The sequence below is a fragment of the Tetrao urogallus genome, assembly GCF_951394365.1.
Source record: "Tetrao urogallus genome assembly, chromosome: 8".
In the NCBI taxonomy this organism is placed as follows: domain Eukaryota; kingdom Metazoa; phylum Chordata; class Aves; order Galliformes; family Phasianidae; genus Tetrao; species Tetrao urogallus.
Window position 1 is genome coordinate 15,218,663 of NC_136821.1, and position 22,234 is coordinate 15,240,896.

Here is a 22,234-nt window from a genome sequence, read left to right on the forward strand (position 1 = left end):
GGGGAAGTATGTATGTTACATGTGATACTGGTATCTTGGAAAGCTTTGTTGGGACCATCCTTCTGCTAAGCCTATTTTGGGAACTGGGAACGATATTGTCTGCCCAGTCCATTTTAAACAGGCACAGTACTTCACTATCAAAGCAGCAAAGGTTTTCCTCAAACAGGTGTTCCAGACAAAAAGGGAAGATGAAATGGACACAAGCTTCAGCTTCTAGCTTCTTTGTATCTCTACAGGCTATTGGAACATCATTGTTCATGGGCGAAAGCACTCGTACAGGCTGTACACAAAGCTGCTGAATGAAGCTATGCGCTGGGCCTCTGCCATTCAGGGCGTCATTGACAGCAAAGTTCCCATTGAAACACCTACACAGCAACTCATTCGTGACATTAGGGTAGGTATCATCATGCTGATTCCTGCGTGGCTAAGAATGGGATTGCAGTCTTAGGATAACAAAACATAAAAGAAAACAAAATGATTGTTTGCCTAAATAATCAAATCTAAGATATATATATATATATATATATGTATATGTATATGTATATGTATATATATATATAAACTGGCACACTATCTGTATTGTGAAACCTTAGGCTGTGTGATCCTAGGATTGAAGAAGTGGAAGTCAGCTAATATAACCAAGCTTTAAAAAAAAAGATTCAAGGGGGACCTGGGGAAATACCGAAAAGCCATACTTGGCATATCTCCTACAGGTCTTTCAGGGGATGAGCAAGCATTTGGATGGTGGTGATTCTGGTCATAAAGTTTAATTTCCAAAAGGCTTTGATAAATCTTTTTGCAAAAGTGCTTGAGAAGTTAAGCTGTAATGAGACAGGTGAAAGGTCCTCTCGTGGACAAAATATTAATTAAAGGTTAAGCTGCAGAGGTTTGCATAAATAGTTGGATTTCGTGTTGGAGAGAGGATTTCCAACTGTTTGTGTGCTAGTTGCTGTGCCACTATGCATTTGTAAGTGATCTTGAGAATTGAATAGTGAGCTGATGAAGCTTCTAGCAATACTAAATTGCAGCAGTCAAAACTAAAGCTGGTTGTGAGGAGTTACTAAGTGTCTTTTGACATGTGCATGTGGGGTAAAAGAACAGTTGAATTTCAGAGCTGATAAATTCAAAGTCAGAAAAAAACATACACATTGTGATGAGCTCTAAAAAAAGATACAAATAGATGGTAAGCCATGCTGTTCATCGTGGATAAGCCATGCTGTTCATCGTGGAGAGTCTCAGCTCAGCATTAAAGGTTAAACGGAACGTTGGATAGTGTTAAGGAAATCATATAAGGCAAAATACAGAAGAGTGTCATACCAGTGTGTATGATAGTGACTGGCCTGTATTTTGAACACCATGTGTATGCTTGTAGACACATGTACATCACCAGACAAATTCAGGGAGGGCAGGAAAATTATTAGATAGTGAACATGATGGATCTGTGGACAGAACTTCCATCAACTGCTTACTGTTGGAAAGATGTACCAGGATGGAATCTTGCAATATGTTCCATATGTGATTACAGTAGGCATGAACCACAACCTACATTTGGAGTCAAGACCCAGTGCTTGCTGACCTTTGGTATGATCCAGTACGGCTATTTTTATGTTTTATGTTTTATTTTCAGAAATAACTTACAGACTCATTTTAGATGTGTGTTATGCTTTCATCACATAGTCCTTCTGTGAAACTTCTGAAAGGTGAATAAAGGAAGTTAATTTGACCCTAAATGTAGAAAGATGTCGTGGGAACAACTACAGCTACTTGAGGACTTGCTTTTTCTTCCAGGAAAACAGCACTAACCTTGAAGTAGTGGAGCAGACATACAGGAGGAACCCAATCTTGCGGTACACCCAGCACCCTTTGCACTCCCCTTTGCTCCCATTACCATATGGAGATGTTAGCGTCAACTGTGAGTATTTTAACTGTGTGACAATCTCCTCTTATTTTGAGGATCATTGAGGAGCCTGAGCACAATAAAAATGGTTTATTAGCTGCCTCCGTGCAGGTGAAGTTCATTTGGAGCAATGCATCTCGCAGGGTTCAGAGGGAGGGAGTAGTGCCTTTCTCTTCCCATAATGTGTTCTGCATCTGCAGTGTTGTGACTGAGGAACAATTCTGACAGTAAATAGAGAAAAGTAGCTGATATAGATGTACAGCCTGCCTTCTTGAATTGCACATGATTCCAGAGTAAGTCCTAGAACAGGATTACAGCATGCATCTGGCAATGGGATAGTATTTGTAGAGAAACTGATACAGACTGCAAATGAATCTTCAAATGCTTCAGGAACAGAAAATAGCTAGACTGATAGGCCTTCAGGTAGCCAAAGTGTGACAATGGCACTGAGTCATATAGCATGAGTATGATGACTTTTTGCATGTGTTTATCAGCATATAGAGGCCTTATGCGGGGGAAGAGGGTGGGAATTTTATTTTTGTTAGGAAACTCTTCCTTTGAGAGATGTGTCAAAGGATGGCAATTGAAGTGTTATTAGTAGAGGTTGTGGAGCAAATCAATAGAAAGAGTAGAACAAGCTGCTGAGACCAACTGGTCACATATGTAAGGGAACTTGGGAGGGCATTAGGTGAATTATTAATAGCAACAAGCAATATCTTAAAATTGCCCTGACACCAGAGGAATGGCATTTATCAAAGGAATGACATATAGATAATTAATGCCTTTCTTATAAAAGGTCTTCAGGAGAGATCTGGAGAATTTCAAATCAGTAAGTCTGACTTCAAGAATCAACAGAGAGTCTGTAATAAAGAGCAGCAGTAGGGAACGAGGTGATAAGGGCTTTGTAGAAGCAAGTTATACCTCAAAAATGTCTGAGAGCTCTTTGAAAGAGTTGCCAAGGCTTACTGGTACAGGTTATCCTCTGTTGTGGTGTAACCTAGTGGGCAGATTCCCAGGGCATATTTCAGCAAGTCTTTTAAACAAGTGTAATTGCTTCAAGATTATAAGAAATCTTCAATCAGTTAATTCCATATTTAAATGACTAAAGAATAGGAATAAATGCAGTTCTCTAAAAGAGAGTGGTCATCAGAGGATTTCAGTGCAAGCACTGGTAGTGTTTGACATTCATAATTGAAGTAGAAAAGGGGATGAGCACTGAGATGACAATGTTTGATGATGATTTCAGTCTGGCATGCTAGAACTGAAAGTTGCTGATGTATAGGTGACATATAGAAGAATTTTTAATGCAGAATGACTGAATTTCCAGAAATTGATTTCAATCTAGATATGTAAAGCAATGCATTTGGGGAAGAACAGTCTGACTCAAAGCAGCGTTGGGTCTGTGTGATCTTGTTCTGCTTAGGGAAACGAGCACCAATTCACATAGCTTTATGAAAATGTCAGCTCTTATGTTGAGCAGGGAAACAAAACAGCTAATGCTAGGGTTTGAATGCTTAGAAAAGGAAAAAAGAAAAAAGCTTTATGCTGCTGTATTGATGTGTCGTGCACATGCATGTTGAATACAGAATGCATTTTGGCCTTCAGTTACAAAGATATAGAAGTTAAAAAAAAAAAAAAAAAGTTCAAAGATTATTGAAGGCACAGAAAGATTTGCTTCCAACAAAGAGATTAATGGAGAAGGACTCTTCAGCATCAGGAAAAAAAAAAAAGGCTGGAGGAATGTGATGGAGAAAGTGAAAGAGGAGAACTACTCACTGCCGTTTGGGATACAGTTATCCAATTAAATGACATATTAAAAGCACAGAAACAAAGAAAGAAGTGTAATGTCTAAGAATAGATTGGCACTTGTGATCACTTTATCACTTGTTTTGTATTGTCTTTTTTTTCATGAAATGAGTTAGATTTCAACATTAATTTCCTTTAAAAGAATTATTCTTTTCTGTATGGGATATTCAGAAATGAATTTGCAGTTGTGACAAGTTAAATATTGGCAAATACTATGTAAAACTGCATTTGCATGCATGAAGTAGGTGCGTTAATGAATTGTAAGTTCAGTAGATGAGCCAATGCTACTCCTCAGGTTGCTCTTCCATCACAGACCATACTGTTGCTCATCCTATTCCTGTGCCAGTAGGAAGAGGTGCTCATCTCTTGCTGCCTTTGTGATTGCTCCCTAGTGCAACAAGAAAAGGGTTACAGCAGCTTACAGGATGAAGCAGTGAAGATCTTTAACTCCCTTCAGGAGATCGAGACGGTGTCTGACCCCATACCAATTATCCAAGGCATTCTTCAGACCTGCCATGATCTGAAGCCCCTTCGTGATGAAGTGTATTGTCAGCTCATCAAACAAACGAATCACATGCCGCATCCCAACAGCACTGGGAACCTGCATCATTGGCAGCTGATGGCATGTATGAGCTGCACTTTTCTGCCCAGCAGAGGGATCCTTCGCTACCTCAAGTTCCACCTGAGAAGGTGAAAGTCCTTTTCATTTGCTTTGTTCCCTTCCTCTCTACTTATCTTGCACTGTCTGCTGTAGCTATGTCTCTCACCCTCTTCCTGTGGTGAAGTGAACCTGCAGAAAGGTGAGGAACACACTCATATTCACTGAAGGAGGTATTCTGCAGTACCCACAAGCAAAATGAGCATTCTGGAGTCGCAGATACAGTAAACTGGATTTGCAGTGTTTTTCATTTTTTGCCTAACTGAGCACATAATGCTTACAATATTTATTTTTAATCTGCTTTATCCTGCAATTTTTGTGAAATAAATTGTTTACACTTCTTCCCAATTTATGTTCAGCATCCAATGCAGCTTTTCAAAGCAGTCCATACAGGGATAAATGATGAAAGAGGCCCATAAAGTCTATTTGATTCCTTCCAAGCTAGGAAAGAGTGAGTTGAAATTTGTGAGTTGAAATAGTTGAACCTCTTGGACGTTCAAGGCCTTATTCTAAGAGACGCTGAGCAATACTCGAGATTGCCACTGTGTGTTTTTATCACTGGATTTGCACATAATGTCATGCCTAAAAAAAGTCAAAAAACAATTGTATGTAACAAAGTATGAAAAAAATTGTGTTCCGTTCTGTATTTCTTCATTTCAGTTGTGTACATTTAGCTACTCAATTCTCCTGTCTTCAGCTAGTACTATACACTTTGAAGTTCAATCTGCTTTTTTCATATGCTCCTGAGAAATCCCACTGAAGTGACTGCAGTAACCAGTGGGAGCAGGTTTCATAATTCCAGGGATTAACTGGGCTCGTCTTCCTGCAGTTGTGTTTAACATTGATGTCTTCACCTGCAGTAGTCCAAGTTATTTGGTAATGTTCTTGCTTTCTGTTTTGCTGTGTAATGGCTTGTTTTACTTCTCTTTCCAATTAGGGTAAAAGACCTCTTTCCAGACTCGGAAATAGACAGATATGCACAATTCATCAGTGATTCCCTAAAGAGAACAAAGACAAGGGAGTTTGTGCCCTCCCAGGAGGAAATACAGGCACTTCTCACCCGTGAAGAAATGACCACAACGGTGTACTGCCATGGTGGGGGCTCCTGTAAAATCACCATCAATTCTCATACAAGTGCTGGGGAGGTAATGCATTCGTAGCATCCACCAGATCTAAGAACTCCTCTGTGTCTAGGTACTGAGCCTGTTGATGGGACTCCTTTTCTATATCCATCTCCAGTTTCTCAGGGTTTAGGAAAAGAATTTTATATTTTCTTGCCTGGGTATCTAAGTATACCGCTGTCAGAAGTGGGCTGAGTAGAGCTGTGTGTATTGGTAGTTCCAATGACCCAAGTCCAGCTACACCAGCTTCCATCACCCCATCCTGCTCTCACTATTCTATCTCCATTCTGTTCATGGCTGTGGTCCGTCCATTTGCACAGTCATTATGCCAGGAACACAACATATATGTCTTTTTTCCCCTTGAGAAGCTCGCTTCTGAAAGTATGTGCAATCCCTACACTATAATCTGTATCTCTCTTGATTTTTTTGCAGGTGGTTGAAAAGCTGATCCGAGGTTTAGCAATGGAGGACAGTCGTAATATGTTCGCTCTCTTTGAACATAATCAGCAGGTGGACCGTGCTGTTGAGAGTCGAGTGATTGTAGCTGATATCTTGGCCAAGTTTGAGAGGTAGAAAAATGTTCTGTAGAACCTTCGCTTTACCTTCCAGTTGGTCATAACCCTGGGTTAAATGAGAGAGCAGTCAGGTAGTTTTATCCAAAGGAGGTGCAGTGTTTCAGGAATTCATTTTGGCGTGAACTCCCTTTTGGTAAGGTTCAAGTGCTCTTTCTCACTATGGTAAAAACCACGTTCACATCTGTTTTGGTGATGAAAAAGCATTACTTTGGCAGGACAGAATTAGTGGTGCCTTTATCAAAGAGTAATACTTTCCTAGAAGAGCTCAGAGAAGGGCTGATTAAGTCACTGTGCTGTCTTGATCATTCCTGTCTGTAAAAGGGGAATACTGCCTCCTGGCAGTCAATTCTTACATAATGCCTATGCATTTAGAAGTATCAAGGGCTATCAGCAGTTCAAAACAGCTTATAAAATCAAGCGCCATCAAAATGAGATTTTCTTGCACAGTAACTTTTATTTTTGTGATTAATATGGGCCACACAAACAAATACATCTGTGAGCTCGTTGTCCAAGGAAATGATATAGCATGAAAGTGTTGAGCAGTGGAGATGGAGATGCTGCTTGTCAGATATTTGGGACTGTACGGTCATAGCCATCAGTGGCTGCTTTGATGCCTATGACATTTCTGAACTGCAAGGAGTAACTGTGTTTGCCCCCTGCTTACGAATGTATGCTGTTTTTGGGGACCATCTCAACAACGTAGCTCTCAATGCCACTTCCTTTCAAGTTATTGGCTTCATCTCCTCTAGTTAGAAGACATGTGAAAATTAGTCTGTTTGATTGATCTAATGTGTTGGTCAAGCATATGTGAATTAAAAACTTTGGGCTCTTTTGAATCACAATTTCATTTAACTAAGAGAAGTAAAATGGATGCCGTCAGAGAAGTGTGCTGTGCTGCCCTGAGATTATCCTAGCACATTAGGTAGTTCTGGTATGCTTTCTTCAGAAATCCAAGGATACTTCTGTAGCATGAGATGTATTGCGGATGTCCTAGTACTTGGTGTTTCAGGTTATAGTTCTGTTTTTGTTTTGTTTTGTTTTGTTTTCTTTCCTATCTTACAGACTTGCAGGCTCTGAGGAAGAAGAGGAGGAGGGGCAATGGCAGCTATATTTTAAACTGTATTGCTTCTTGGATATAGAGAATGTTCCCAAAGACGGAGTGGAATTTGCTTTCATGTTTGAGCAGGTAAGCAAGCAGACTTGGTTTCTAAGGGTGGCAGAAGCCACCAGAAGTATACAGAAAACTGGATTATTTTAGCTTTAGAAGTGGGAATGCAGATCTGAACAGAAGAATTCATTATCTCGAGTTTTTGTCTGGACTCTACCAAGCAAAGACAGAGAAGTTCTCTAGGGAATAGGAGTATTAAAAACAAGGTCTTTCCTTCTTGGGTTGGCTTTGTATTAGGGCAAATGCTACAGGAATCTGTACATGGACCCAGCTGTGAATAATGTTTCTGTTTCCTAACGAGTCTGGGGAATTTTTTGCTTGTTTTTAGGCTCATGAAAGCCTCATAGATGGTCATTTTCCTGCACCAGAGGACACACTGCAGCGCCTGGCAGCGCTCCGGCTACAGTACCTTCATGGAGATTATTCTAAAATAAGCTGGAGTCTGGATGGAATCTACCCAGTTAACAGACTGAAATCCAAAATACTGCACTCCACAAAGAGCAGTGGCACCAGCAGTCATACTCTGGAGAGGAGACGGACCAGCTTCCTTGAAGGGACCTTGAAACGTGGCTTCAAAACAGGCTCTGTAAAGAAGCAGAAGGTAGAAGAAGAGCAAATGATGGAGATGTGGGTGAAGGAAGAGCTGTCAGCCGCTCGTGCAAGCATAGCACAGAAATGGACCAAGCTGCAGGGACTCTCTCAGCATCAGGCCATGGTGAAATACATGTCCATTGTAAAGGAGTGGCCAGGTTATGGATCAACCCTCTTTGACGTTGAGGTGAGAGATGTATTTACTGCCAAGGAGAGGGTCGGTCTGGAGAAGGGATGCAGCTCTGTGTATGATATTGCTTAGCAGCAGAAGGGAACTTCAAGAAGTTGCTATTCTGTTTTAGTAAGCTGAGAGTAAGCTTGTAGTACCACATACCCAACAAGGTGTGATGCAGAGGTCAAGAAAACCAGTGCATCCTGCTTAACTGAGGGAGACAGTAAATTCCAGTTTCATTTTTCGGAATTTTTTGGGGGCTTAAGAAGGTAATAGCTAGTGGAGTGAAAGTAAAATGAAGCCACATTGTATTTGACAGCAACAAAATGCAAGCCTCCTCTGCAGCAGTGCTTCAGAAACCTCTCAAACTAGGTCAGTTCGGCTGCTGGGATTAGCCTGCTAGAGTAGGAATCTGCAGCTCCATTTTTCTGTTGTATTTAGGTTGCCTAGAAGGATTGTGTGCCCTTACTGTTTTTGCTGTAAAATAGTATAATTATTTGTAAAATAATGGGTTTTAAATATGATGAGAAGTGTTAAGTACTACAGTCATTTATTACTCTACTAGTATTTACTCACAGCCATGTCACTTCTAAATCTTTGTGGCAGGAGTATCTAGATGCTTCTTTCTGTAGGCTTTTCTTTTTCTATCGGGATGGAGAAATGAAATATCCTGCAGCGACCGGAAATAGATTCCTTGTATTAAAGGTAATTTAATCCTCCATTGTACTGATGCAAGATTTCTGTTTCTGCAGTGTAAGGAGGGAGGCTTTCCAAATGATCTTTGGCTTGGAGTCAGCACAGAGAATGTGTCTGTCTACAAACGTGGAGATCCTAAACCACTGGAGACTTTCCAGTACGAGCACATTGTTTTCTTTGGAGCACCGCAGCCCAACACCTTCAAAATTACAGTGGATGAGAGAGAAATGTTCTTTGAAACATCCCAGGTATGTGAAAACATTTGTTGTGCGTGCACTTTTACTAGCACTCCAGTAGAGCCCTAATTTCTGAGGACTAGACAAGATTATATGTGAGAGCTCTTGTTGAATGGTCAGGACAGCCAAGGAAAAGGATGAAAGAAGCTTAAACCTAAAGTGTCGTAGTACCTGGTCTTGAATACAGAGATGTACAGAAAAAGGAATGATGCTGTTTAGAAACAGAAGGAGATTGAGTGGCCTTCTAGGGCAGATGAAATTTCAAGTTTTGGGTGCTCAGTTACTTCATTCCCTTTCGTGTTTATAAGTTTGGGACTTCTCAAAATTACAAAAAAAAGATAAATGTTTGGAAGAGTTACACATGCTTTTCTTTGAGTTAAAGCTTATAGAGGTCCGTAAAACAGAGTACATACTTGTCAAGCATTAAAAGATGCTGCTGTAAGGTCACAGTTCTTTCCCAGCAGAATCACAGCTCTAACTGTCCCTATCCTCAATACATCTCAGAGGTGACATGGCTCTGTTCATTTATAGCTTGCACATTAAACAACATGCTAGAGTAACCTAGAGAGGCTTTTCCAAATAGAAAAATCACAAAAATTTTTAACACTTATTTGTAAAGAAACAATGACATGCCTGTCATTATCCTTGCTTTCATTGTCCAGGTCTTTTTGGTATATAACTACCACGATCTCAGTAAGAACTTTCTGCAAAACACCTGATCTTATCAATGGGAATATGTCATAAATGTGCTTATCTCATTATGTTCCTTCTCTAGGTGGGTGAGATAATAAAGATCATGAAAGCATACATCAACATGATAGTGAAGAAACGCTGCAGTGTCAAATCAGCCACCAGTGTGGACAGTCATGCCAGCGTCTGGACTAGGTGATACGAATGGACTGCCATGAAAGAGAGGCAGATGTTTGATAATTGGTATTGGCAACTTGCCAGCACAAGTGTAGCAAAGATGTTTTTAAGAACTCCCACTTGAGTGACTACTGTATTTACAAACTGAAATGGCATCTGCAGTACCTAGGATTTGCACCTCTGCCCAAAGACATTAAACAGTAACAACTTGTTAAATATTAACAGCCCAAACCTTGTTTTCCCTGGCTTGTCTGACGAACAATGTACCTTTAAAGAAGCAAAGACAGAAGCATCTTCCTTCTGCCTGTCCTCTCTGCTGCTTTCACAACTACCTGTCATGTGGGTGGAAACAAAACCACAGGAATCTGGACTACAGGAGGCAGGCTTCAGCTTCCTTAAAAATATTCAATATGCAAACATTTGGGATCGGGGGACCACAGTATGGGCTGCAAAGAGAATATTTTGTTTTTATTTATTTTGTAGGCAACTCTAAAAATAAGTCAGTAGGGTTTTCTCTTCAGGATATACTAATGATCTGATCTAGTTTTAAAAAAAGAAAGCCTCTTTGCAATTGAAGACATACTGAGGTCAAACACTACGTGAGAGACCATTAAACAAGCAACTAAAAGCACGTAAGGTGAGTTGTTACCTCCCAGTGTATGGTCACAGGTACATATATGTAAAAAATGGCACTTTAAGTAAAAATTCTGAATACTCCATTGTAGAAGAAAATACTGGGGCCTAGCACTGCTGAAATACCTTGTCAGCTGCCATTCTGGGTGCATTCCACATGGCACCTGTTGCCTAAAAATTAATGACAGCCTTTTCTCTGGTACAGCTGAGAAGGTGAGATTGATTTAATTGCATTTCCAAAAGATATGTTCTTCACAAACTTGGGGTTTTGGATAGAAGTCAGAGATTTCTGTGCCTGCATTAAGTTGCTTATTTCTCTAGATGGGATTTTAGGCTTACTGGGATCCCAAAATTTAGTTTTAGACAAACTGTTTCCTACTGAGTGAATAGATGCCTAGATAACCTCTTATAGGCAAGGATGTAATTCCTCTGTACTAGTGTAAGCAAATGCCAACTCCTTCTTTCTCTGGACAGTTCTAATTTGAACTGTTTCCATCCCTAAATCCCCTTCCTGTCCCCTGTAGGTCCCTACTCAGCAGCAAAACTTGAAAATCATGTTGTTTTGCTGGAACAACAACTTGGAAGGTTTAATAGCTACTTGCAATTTGAAGAAGCAAAAATTTTTCCTCCTCGGTGAAAGATGAAAGCAGGAGACTGAAGACAACTGTCATTGTTTAAAATAATACTGGGAATCATTAGTTACATTGTAAATTGGCTGCATTGGCAATCAAAGAGCCTTGAGGCTAGGCAATTCATGTCTTAGACTTGGGGTCCTGGACCGTCAAGGCCCTTTCAGTTTTCTAATGGAGCTGGAAGGCAGCATGTGATGTGGGCCATAGGATCACAGAATAATTAAGGTTGCAGGTTTGTTTTGAAATCAGATGCTCCCATTTCTGGGAGGAAGAAAAAGCTGCGAACGAGAAATTTTACAGAACAGAAAACAAGGAGTCAGCATGCACCAGGTTTGGTTCATATTCACCTTGGGCTTTTGCCATTTCACTAAAACTCTCACAGAGTAGTGCAATTTTGAGCCCCACGCTGCACGAAGATAAACCATAGTTCATAATCTTGCTTCTCTCTCCTCCCAAGCCCACTGCAGCATGTACAAACACTCTCCACTTGCCACACAAGCCAGCCAACAAGGACAGCCACCACTGTGTATTGCACTTCCAATTGGAGTTTTGCCTTAAACAGCTTTACTGAAGGACCTTATGGACATCCCCTTTGTATCACGAGGAACAGACGGCTGGGTCACAGTGAGTGCATGGGCAGCCTGAGATGTGACGCTGTGTGGGTCTGCACGCTGACTACATGGCTGTATCAGAACAGCCTTGGTTATCCCTGTCCTAGCTCTGCACTGTTCCTGTGTTCTGGCTTTGGGGTTGCTGCAGGCAGCTTGAACCCACTTGGGAATGTAACTCCCATTAGTATTTGTTGTAATTTTGCTCATTTCTATTACGGAATTCCTTCTGCTGTCTTTTTTTTTTTTTTTTTTTTTCTTTTCATTTGTAACTGGCTTTACAAGATGAAAGTTGAATAAATTATTGGATTGCACAAGCTCTATTCACTCAGGCGCTGCGTGTCCACGTTGCGGCATTTACTGAGAGATCTGAGGTTCGGAAAGCGCGAGCACAAAGCAGGAGCAGCGCCGCGACCAGACGGCACCCGCGCCGCCCACACTGCGCATGCGCAGTGCCTGGCATCTCAGCCGCAGTCAGCGCCGCCGCCATTTTGGGTGTTTCCCCCGGCTCCGCGGCTGGCAGCGTGCGCTGCATGATGCGTGGTTACAACTGGGGCTTCACCTGGTGTTCCCCCGGCCCACTGCTGCTCTAGGGAAAGTCCACTTAATAATTTGCTCAATAAGAACTTTATGTTTCCTTGATAAAAGATCACTTCTTTACGAACACCGGCTCTACATATCCCACTGAGTTTCGCAGTGTCATAACGGGACATCATTTAAAGCCTGACAGCAGGTGTGTAGGCACTTGTGGTTGACAGCTGTATCAATTAAGTTAATTAAGAGCTAGGTGTACCTCAACCTTTCTGCGACTAGCAGGACTGTGCAAACTGTGCAAACAGCTTGGTAAAAATTAGGCATAATAAATGTTTTAAGCTGAAAAGTTACGGATGTTCCTTTACATCAAAATCTTTTTCATATATTGAACTCTCCTTTTTCCTTATTGGGGCAGCATTTATCTGGTTTAATTGCGATCACAGCCCCTTTACTTTGTGCTTTTTTATCCAGTGGTTAACGAGCTGTACCTTACCTCCGATCACTGCTTCCCTGGAAATAAAACTGGTGTAAGCAGTTTAGTGTTTTATTTAGCTTTATTCTTTCAGTAATAATCTTGCTGCATGCGTCAGGTGAGGTGGGTTATTCACCTGCATTAAGGCAGCTGCGCTTGTTCAAATGAGAATTACCAGTGATGAGACAACTTGGGTATGATGAAACAAACATAGAAAAGGGGCCTTACAAAATTATTTACATCATTCATAAGAATAAAATATACATTTACGTTAATTATAAAAAGTATGTATTTGTATTTTGGTTAACTAGGATTTTTTCACTAATTTTCAATTTAAACTTCAGCTTTACAACTAAAAACGTTCAAAGTATAAACACCTGTAAAACTAGTAAGTCTCAAAACAGGAATTTCGAAATATTTTCCCACTTACTGTTGTGAGAAAAGGACAATGAACAACACTTTTTTTTCCTCTCATTAATTTAGAAGTCATTCAGCAAAGCAACTACCATCAAGAAAGAAGAAAGAAGACTTTCACAACTGTGCTCACGTACCAAATAAACAACAAAAGTGCTTACTTCTTTATCAGCAAACTAACACGACGTTTCTTTGGCTATGCTCCTTCACTCTGCTATTTCAACAGGTACTGAAGTGATATCTACAAGAGATTCTCTATTATCAGTACAGATGATAAACACCTGCTTATCAAAATAGTGCAAACAGGTACAAAGGAAAGTGCTGTCAATTTCAGTAAACTGCAGGGAAATAAGGCAGCTGAACAGTTTGACCTCGCAGTGTTGCTCCAGAGAAATCAGTAGTACACTTTTCAGCACGTCAGACCAAATGTATTCCTATTTATCATATCACACCATTATTACTGCACAGGGGATGGATTTGGTCTTTTGCATATACACCTTCATAAAAGTAAACAGCTGTCCTTTGTACTGTGCTCTGAAGAAGTCTAACAATTTCTCCAAAACACTGATCAAATCATTAGAATATGTACAAAGCTGTCTTCCCTTTTTCCCTTTATAACTTTCTTTGGAGTGCATAGATCACATCATACAAAAATCAAGTTTAAGTTTTATGTAAAATACTCAAGTATTTTTAGCATTTACATACACAGCTTAATTTACCATACATTCTTCCTCATTCCTTCCCTAGGTATCTTTGTTATTTCTTAAACAGATAACAGATATTCTGCTTTATATAGTTAAGCATTTACCCATAATAAAAACCAACAGTATTAGTGGAGGTAAAATGTCAGAAGGGTCTCATTAAAGAACATAAAACACTGTCTCTGTAACACTCCCATCCTCAGGTGTCACACTGCAACAGATTATAAAATGGAGAAGGTCTTTTCTGTTTTATCCAGAAGAAAGTCACACAGGTCTAATTTCAGAGTAGTGTGAAGCCATGGGATAGAATGGAATAATTCTTCCTCTAAATGCTACTCTAAGTGCATTTGAAAAATGTTTTAATTTTTTATGCTTATGTCTAGATACTGATTTTCACTGTAAACATTTCTGCTATTTGTGCTTCTAAACCTTTGTTAAAGGTGCTGTGGTGCTGTGAAAAGAAACTGAATGATTTATTTAACAATTATATCACAGGATAAAACACAACATTCATGCCTTTGCTTTCACAAGGCTGAGGCTCTTACTGCCTTGAGTTCTGCTTGCACTTACAGTCAGTCCTTACTGGGTAGTTCTGATAGCTGTGCCATGATTAGCGATCTGCCAGCTTGTCACAGTCTCAAATATAAAATGTTCTACGTTTATTAATAAACTTACTCATAAATGGCACAGCTTTAGTGCAGGATATTTTCCGTAACTCTCTGCATTCCAACATTCTTATCTCACCAGTATAGCTTTTGAATTGTTGTTATTAATTTGGGAGAGAAAGTAACAACAGTATCTTCCTTCTAGAAATTTAAATTTGTTGTCTGATCACTCCTTTTTCTCCTACTATATAAAAATTTATAACAGCTTGCCACAAAAGTTGCTACACCAATAATTTATCCTCTCTGTTCTAGCTAGATAATCCAATGCTAGCAGCAGAATCCTTAACACATCAAAATGGCACATAATTGGCCTGAAGTTACTGAGTGAAAATTATACAAAGTTAGAGAATTGATGAGGCTACTTTACATGCATTCAATAAGGTGACATTGCATGAAGTAAGTTGTCATTAATTATTTAATTAAAAACATTTTCCAGTAAAGAGATGGAAAATAATACTCTAAAATACATTACACAACTCCAAAAACCTTGTACCTTAAACAACTGAGGCCAAATGTAAATAATTACCGTGGGCTCAAAAAATTGCACACTTGTATAAAGGAACAAAACTCAGCCCCTGTTAATAACCTTATTACTTTTTCAAAAAGAAGTAACAAAACATCAATTGATTCAGTCCTTACGGCTTCACACAGTGAAGTTCATGCTGAATTGCCTAGAAGGAACAGTTCTTCTCAATAGCCATCTTTTGTGAACACATCATCAGCTTCATCATCATTTATCCCTCTTTGATAACGTACTGAAGAGAAGGCACTCCAGTGAAGACGCTTCTTTTTACAGATAAACCACACTAATCCGACAACAAGGACTAAGATAATTAGCAGGGCAAAAGCTACAGCCACCCCAGTGTGATTAGAACCTGTATATAAAAAAAACAAAAAAAAAAAACAAAAAAAAAACCACCACCAATTATTCTCTGAGAGCCTTGGTAAAAATATTATTTTTACAGGGTTAATGTTTAGGTAGCTATACACTAACGCTGTATTTACGCAGATATCATTTGGCTTAAGTCAAAGCCAACTGGTTCACCAGGTTAGGAGCTTTCATTAGCTGGAAGTTTGTTTCCAGTATAAATTAGTATCTCTTTATTTTTAATAATTCAGTTGTTAGTTTCCTAATTGTGATGTGTTGGAAGGGACCTGTGGAGGTCAAAAACACCCTACTAGTTTGCTGCAACTACTCTGTGCTGCCTTTTAAGTGGAAATTTCAATTCTCTCCTTTAAATGAACAGCGGAAGCATGGAGAAGCAAATTTCTAGAAAATTTGTCCCCTGGTTTCTCATTATATTGTCTTAGGTGAATATAATTTTAGGCAGGACAGTCACAGAAGGCTCTTGCTTAAGGCAGCTATTGAAAGGTTCTTTCATGAATTGCACTTCTAGTTACTTAAAAAAGGCATCCCCCAGCAAAAAAAAAAAAAAATAGTCACTGAAACGTTTAACATCTGCTAAAATCGGTGTTCCCATACCTAAAGGAGCTTTACAAACCACTCTGCTTTGACTACGACCGCAGTCAACTTTGGACCACTTGCCAGTTGTGGACACAATCACACTGCATTTTTCACTGTGTTCTGCAGTTCTGTTATCCCAGTTAGCATAATTAACTGATGAGCCATCAAGCCAGTGCAGGGACTGACCTGTTGAGAAAAATTTGATTAGTTAGGTCACCAAAATGTTCTCTAATATTACACTAAGATAGCTCACAAACTGCTGATTTCTTTATGCTGCTAAAAGAAACAGAGCTGACAATATATATCCCGTATATTAAAAGCAATAAATACAAACATGTCACTTTTACCCACACCTCTCCTCCAGATCCTTAGGATCTGATGTATTTGGACAGAAATGACATCACCATTAGGTATCGATGACAGTGTCAAAGAAGATCAATGTCACTTATTCCTAATTATCTCAAATGTGCAGCAGGAAGAGATTTAATATATGGAGAAGTCCAGATTGCTCTGCACTGCTCAATGAGGAATGCCAACCTCAGGCAAGAGTTAGCATGGGCTACCAATACTATACAACTATTTGAGGATTTATGCATTTTTTTTATTTACTACATGGAACAGTCATAATGATTGCTACTTCTTACCCTTAGAGCTCTGAGTCAGTCCAAGCCATACTTTCCTAGTAATTAGATCATTTTTCTTTATATGTTCACTCACAAATGCATTTTCCTCAGCATCCCCTATGGTCAGAAGGGCTGCTGAAGGACCTAAGGGGGAATAGAAAAATTGTTAGAATTGTGCATGAAATTTTCTGCAGGAACAAATATAATAGGAAAAGGCTTGCTGATTTGTGCTTACAACGTTAATTTGAAGTAACTAGCAGAATGAAGACAGACATTCCCCTTCCCTGAAATACAGCGTAATGTTATGCAAGACAATTTCAGGTGACTGGTTATTCTGGCAGGTCACATAAAATAAAATGGTGTAAACTTACTGCAGCTGTGGAATACTAATATGGAAGATACCAAAAGATATGTCCCTGATTCAGAATTACTAGTCTTGTTCAAGTGATAAGCCCTTTTTTAGAATTTACTTGAACAAAAGTTCAGCATTTGCAAGAACTGTTCAGCATTTTGCTGAGGGAAGTTAATTTCTAAATCAATCCCCCACTATACCTCAGATTTTCATATACAGTGTTACAGCAGTTAAGAAGTAAGGAGAGGGAAAAGCTACAACGGGGGCAGGCTCAGAGCGTGCCCATTCTTTACCAGTATATGCAAATACAAACCAGAATCTTAATTTAGAGAAAGATTACTTTCTTTTTCAATCAGTAGGCCAGGCAGAACTGAATAGAACACTGCATTCAGGACTGGGTCTATTAGCACTTCTTCCTCTACCTAGTGAGTTTAACTTCACATCATACAATGACAAAACATTATGACAGTCACTAGTTTCTAACGTAAGAAGTTCAAAGATTCTGCACACGAGGCTGCTTAAAATTATCATTTGCAATACAGTCCCCATAGAGGTGAGAAAATCCTTTCATTTGACAGAGAATTAATACTTTCAGAGATATCATGTGCCCTAATTAAAAAAAAATAATACCTACAATTTATGTGCTCTGGACTGTTTGATAGGGATATCTTTGAAAGTAGCTAATGAAAGCCTTCAACAAAAAACACTGCTAACTGTTAACAGCAGTAACTTTATTTCAAATAAACTTATTTGTATAGAAATACAGTGTTTTTCTCCAAACATTTAACCTGAAATTTCTAAATCTTCTGTCAATGAGCATCTGATTTTCCTTTGCAGATCTCCACGTGCCAAGAACCTTATTGAGATGTTCAAAGTTAAAACTAGCTATTGTTTTTCCTAAATTAAGTAGAGCTGAAAATCTAAAGTCTAACTAACATAGGTTCTTTAGTTTTGCTTTTTAATTCTTTTGGTACAGAGGACTACTTATAGGTTGTAATGTGGTAAGAGTCTAAACATACTCAGTTTCTTGCAGACTTTCATAGCATCTTCCACGTTATATACTGAAAAATTGTAGAAAGCCATGTCGAATGCATAACAGTGATCCTTATATTGTATCCATGGTAGTTCTCCACTGAGCTGTGAGCATCCTGAGGCTTGGCTCACTTGGTTTTGCTCTGATTGTTTCTCTGGAAAGATAAAGATATTGGAATTCTCCTAAAGGAGTTTGTGCAGTTTCTTTTCTGCAGTATCAGGAAAGTGAATATCAACAAGAACTACTTGTCCTACCAGCATCCACGATTCAATTAGAATACCTTCCTTCTTCATGTGCAGTAGATGAATTTACTTGAAAACGAACACGAGACAAGTCCCAAAGACTTGAGAACCATCTTTTTTTTTGCCTTATAGGGTGTTTCAAAGTTTGAAGTGTGTATTATACAGACTTTGATTCAGAAAAGATACATAAGAGTTGATACATCACAGATTACCAAGAGATGACCAGGATTTTTTTCAGTAGAATGGAGAGAATAAATCTCTGTCATATATTTAAAAGCGATCCATCATCCCTGATAGAAAATTCTTAAAGAAGTAACCCAACATGGTCTTGCAGCTCTAAGGCATGTAAAGAGACAATACATAAGACAGCTGCAGAAAATATTTTAAAACATTGCACTTACCATTTGAAAAGCTATAGCAAATGGCTCCTTCAGCAACACTTGTACATTTTGCACGGTTCCATGATCCTTTAGTATCCAACAGAACACAGTTCTCAGTTGTATTTGAGTTTTCTAGTTCCCATGGATAATAGTCAAAACTGCTTCCATCTGACCATTCAAAATTAGCTTTACTTCCCTAAGTAAAGAAAAAAAAACTACAACTTTAAAGCTGCTGCATACAGTTGTGGTTTAATGTTTGTCAGTCATTAGTAAGTCATGTAGCAATAGTTCAATAAAAATACAAATGTCTCACTCTCTCTATCCTTACTGCATAAATGTGCAAAACAGCATTTTCCAACCAATCACAGAATCACAGAATCACAGAATTGTAGGGGTTGGAAGGGACCTCCAGAGATCATCGAGTCCAACCCCCCTGCCAAAGCAGGTTCCCTACACCAGGTCGCACAGGTAGGCATCCAGGCAGGTCTTGAACATCTCCAGAGAAGGAGACTCCACCACCTCCCTGGGCAGCCTGTTCCAGTGCTCCGTCACCTCACTGTAAAGAAGTTCTTGCGCACGTTTGTGCGGAACTTCCTATGCTGCAGTTTCCAGCCGTTTCCCCTTGTCCTGTCTCCACTCACCACTGAAAACAGTCTGGCCTCGCCATTCTGCCCCCCACACCTTAGATATTTATAGACCTGGATCAGGTCCCCTCTCAGTCTTCTCTTCTCAAGGCTGAACAGACCCAGTTCACTCAGCCTTTCAATTCACTCAGCCTCAATTCACTCAGCCTCAATTCTTAACACAGAAGTCCTAGCTGCTTCTGCTAACTGAAAAAATATGGTATCTTTTTAAGTTTAAACTTCTAGTGCGCCTGTATTATTCTGTGGGGAACATCGTAATTAAATCTTGCTATTTCATTGAGCAGCCTATCTTCCTTGATACGAACATTACTAAGCTTGCTAACTGCTGGGCTGCAGTGAGTAGAGCTGGTTGGCTCAGGATCCGTTTGCAACATCAGCTCACACTTCAGATACACTGTTGAAAACCCTAGATAATGAAGGCAGAGTTGTGAGAAGTGGAGGGATTCATTCAAGACCAAAAGAGGGGCAAGACATCAAGGGTACATGTGGAAGTCATGCTTCTGCTCTCCGTGCCAACTACCTCCCACTACCAGTTCTAGAGGCAGCCCTAGGGAGCAGCACAGGAAGCAGGGCGGGGAATACATATTCCTGCTGCAAGGATAAAACAGAGATGGAATAAGATCTGTAGCTGCCTCCTGGGAGAAGAGATGCACAACTTCCTGGAGAGCCTCAAAGAGCCAGTCATGACCTGCACTAAACAGGCTCCATAAATCTTTGCCCAATTGATTGTATTGTTTTCAATTCTCAAAGATTCAGAAATAGCACTAGTGTGTCTACATACATGGCAACTTAATATACTTTAACACACATTACAGAAAAACAGAGCTTCCACAAATTCAGAAGAAAATATTTCCTGTTCTGTGTAGAGAATTATTTACAAACTCTGTTACTGAGGTTACCAGAAGTACATACTTACATCGTGAATGGACAACCCAAGCCACAGCGGATAGCCATCCTGCTTGACAATGTCTTCTAGAAATAACTGCTGTGATTCACTGTGTACACTTGCTAAATCACTCATATTTTGTTTGCATTCTCTGACTGCATCATACCACGTTAACTTTTTCTGAAGGATTCTGTATGTTGTGTCTCCGTGTGGAATGAACTCAGGCAGTGGAGGCTTGTGCTGCTGGGGTCCTATTTCAAAGGAAAAGAAGAAATACTGTGCATTTCAGTCACATGACTAGGAACACATGGAAGTATTAAAATCCAGCGTTAACAATGCAATTCAAGAGTCAGATTGTTTAATTCAAGCCACTTACAACATGTAAGCTATCTTCCAGTATTCTGAACACCGTGAGCAGTTGATGGTAGAGTGCAGCAAACACATTCGTTCTGATCAGAATATCACAGCAGTTAGGCACAGACTGGTCCTATGCTCACAAGAGCCCATGACTGCTGTGCTATGTGTTTCAGTGGGAACAAAACCAAAGCCTTGTGTTTGTATATGCAGGAGGTGCTGCAGGACCAGGACTTGACCCTCATCCAACACTCCACCACTTACCCCTTTCAATTTTGCAGGCGAGAATACTGTACACATTATAGTGATGAGCTTGCCAGCTTTGAGAATAATTATAAATATCCCAGAAACCATCAAGATTTACACCAGCAAAAAAGCTGTTCTTCTTTATGATCGGTCTTCCCAGCCTCCAGTTATTGTAAGTCAGATGAGTTTCATCATACCACTTCAGAACTTTATCTGTGGAAAATATCGTGTACTTATCAAAACATTGGCACTGTGTACAAATATCGTTTAGCTTTTAAGGACATTAGCAGATATTCACTTTGAAAAAAATCAGCCGTGCTGTAAATTAATGTAAATCACGTCTGTATACAATGCTAAATACATTAGCATTACTCATCCAGGCCCACATCCTGCTTTCCAGGGAAATCAAATCTAGACAAGGCAGCACATACTGGATCTAATTATGACTCAGACAGAAAGCCTGTCCAGTTATTTTCTTCTGGAAGATAAATACAAAGATAAATGATTATTGTATGTTTGCATTCAGTGCGACTTCGGTTGTATACTGAAGCACGCCAGAATCACTTAATGCTGCAAACTGTTTTCAATCCAGTTATTATAAAAACAGAAAAAATGAAAACGTGGAACTCACCACTATCGTCGTAAATGACACCCAGCCAGATCCACACAGCCAAACCACTGAATGAATGAAGCTGCTCAGTAACAAAATTGTTTTCTTCTTCATCTCGAACACTCAGAACAAATGCTTCTGGGTCTGTTGAAATTTTTTTTTCACATTACTTTTCTTACAGATTCACCTTTCGTTTACAACATAAATTACCTTTTCACTACTGTTAATAATTACTAAGATAGGTCAAAAAAAGTGTAAAAGCAAGACAAAAGAATCAAATGAAGAGAGGGAAAAAGAATTCTCAAAGGTGTTATCAGCAGTGCTTCCCTCAGTTCAGGCTGGTTTAGATAGGTGAATGACTCAGCACCGGAGATTTTTATGGGTTTTACCATCACAGAGTTTCCTGTAGTAAAAACTGTCTGTGTAGAACATAAAAAAGTCAGCAGTCTTTTACAATGTTCTTCATAATGTTTATCTTAATACTGTTCAAGAAAAAAGACTGAACTGAAATCATGAAAAATCAGTTTATGGCAAGAAGTGTGCACATGCATGCCAGGAGAAATAATTTAACATAAGAGGGAAGCTTTATAATTATCTGCTTCATTCAGGGCAGACAGGAAAAAACCATGTGCTTTCCCAAATTGCACTGTTCTGAGCCTGTTTACTTTGTTCACTGTGTTCTACAAAAGAAGGAAGATGAAAAACAAAGGAGATGTGACTGAAAATCCAGAATGCTGCAAAGGGCAAAACACTCACTCAAACTATTTAAAATCTCCTGATTTTATATAAAAAAGAACAGGCATTTTCAATTTATTAAAGCTCTCAGAATTCAGTAATTCATAACCAATTCCCTCTCAAACATTTCTAATCAGAGCAGTGCAAGCGCAAACAGCATCAGGCAGTGCAGCACTGGTACACGCTCCCAAGTGCTGCAGCCTCCCTAACTGCTGAGT

At 39.5% G+C, this 22,234-nt stretch overlaps 2 protein-coding genes across 2 annotated transcripts in view; one reads left to right on the forward strand and one right to left on the reverse strand.

The window, feature by feature from the left end:
• The window catches only part of LOC306949369 (unconventional myosin-X-like), a gene marked incomplete at both ends in the record, with an annotated part of 57,097 nt that extends 47,288 nt beyond the window's left edge, over positions 1-9,809 (forward strand). The window contains 9 exons of the mRNA XM_079539233.1: positions 237-394; positions 1,789-1,912; positions 4,096-4,393; positions 5,299-5,506; positions 5,915-6,051; positions 7,120-7,243; positions 7,554-8,003; positions 8,741-8,932; positions 9,696-9,809. Of these exons, the coding sequence (XP_079395359.1) occupies positions 237-394; positions 1,789-1,912; positions 4,096-4,393; positions 5,299-5,506; positions 5,915-6,051; positions 7,120-7,243; positions 7,554-8,003; positions 8,741-8,932; positions 9,696-9,809 (1,805 nt within the window). The remainder of the gene's footprint in view (positions 1-236; positions 395-1,788; positions 1,913-4,095; positions 4,394-5,298; positions 5,507-5,914; positions 6,052-7,119; positions 7,244-7,553; positions 8,004-8,740; positions 8,933-9,695) is intronic.
• Positions 9,810-15,136: 5,327 nt separating this feature from the next.
• LY75 (lymphocyte antigen 75) overlaps positions 15,137-22,234 on the reverse strand; it is a gene marked incomplete at both ends in the record, with an annotated part of 39,748 nt that continues 32,650 nt past the window's right edge. The window contains 8 exons of the mRNA XM_079539271.1: positions 15,137-15,321; positions 15,930-16,097; positions 16,556-16,678; positions 17,906-18,073; positions 18,563-18,737; positions 20,102-20,322; positions 20,690-20,884; positions 21,303-21,425. Of these exons, the coding sequence (XP_079395397.1) occupies positions 15,137-15,321; positions 15,930-16,097; positions 16,556-16,678; positions 17,906-18,073; positions 18,563-18,737; positions 20,102-20,322; positions 20,690-20,884; positions 21,303-21,425 (1,358 nt within the window). The remainder of the gene's footprint in view (positions 15,322-15,929; positions 16,098-16,555; positions 16,679-17,905; positions 18,074-18,562; positions 18,738-20,101; positions 20,323-20,689; positions 20,885-21,302; positions 21,426-22,234) is intronic.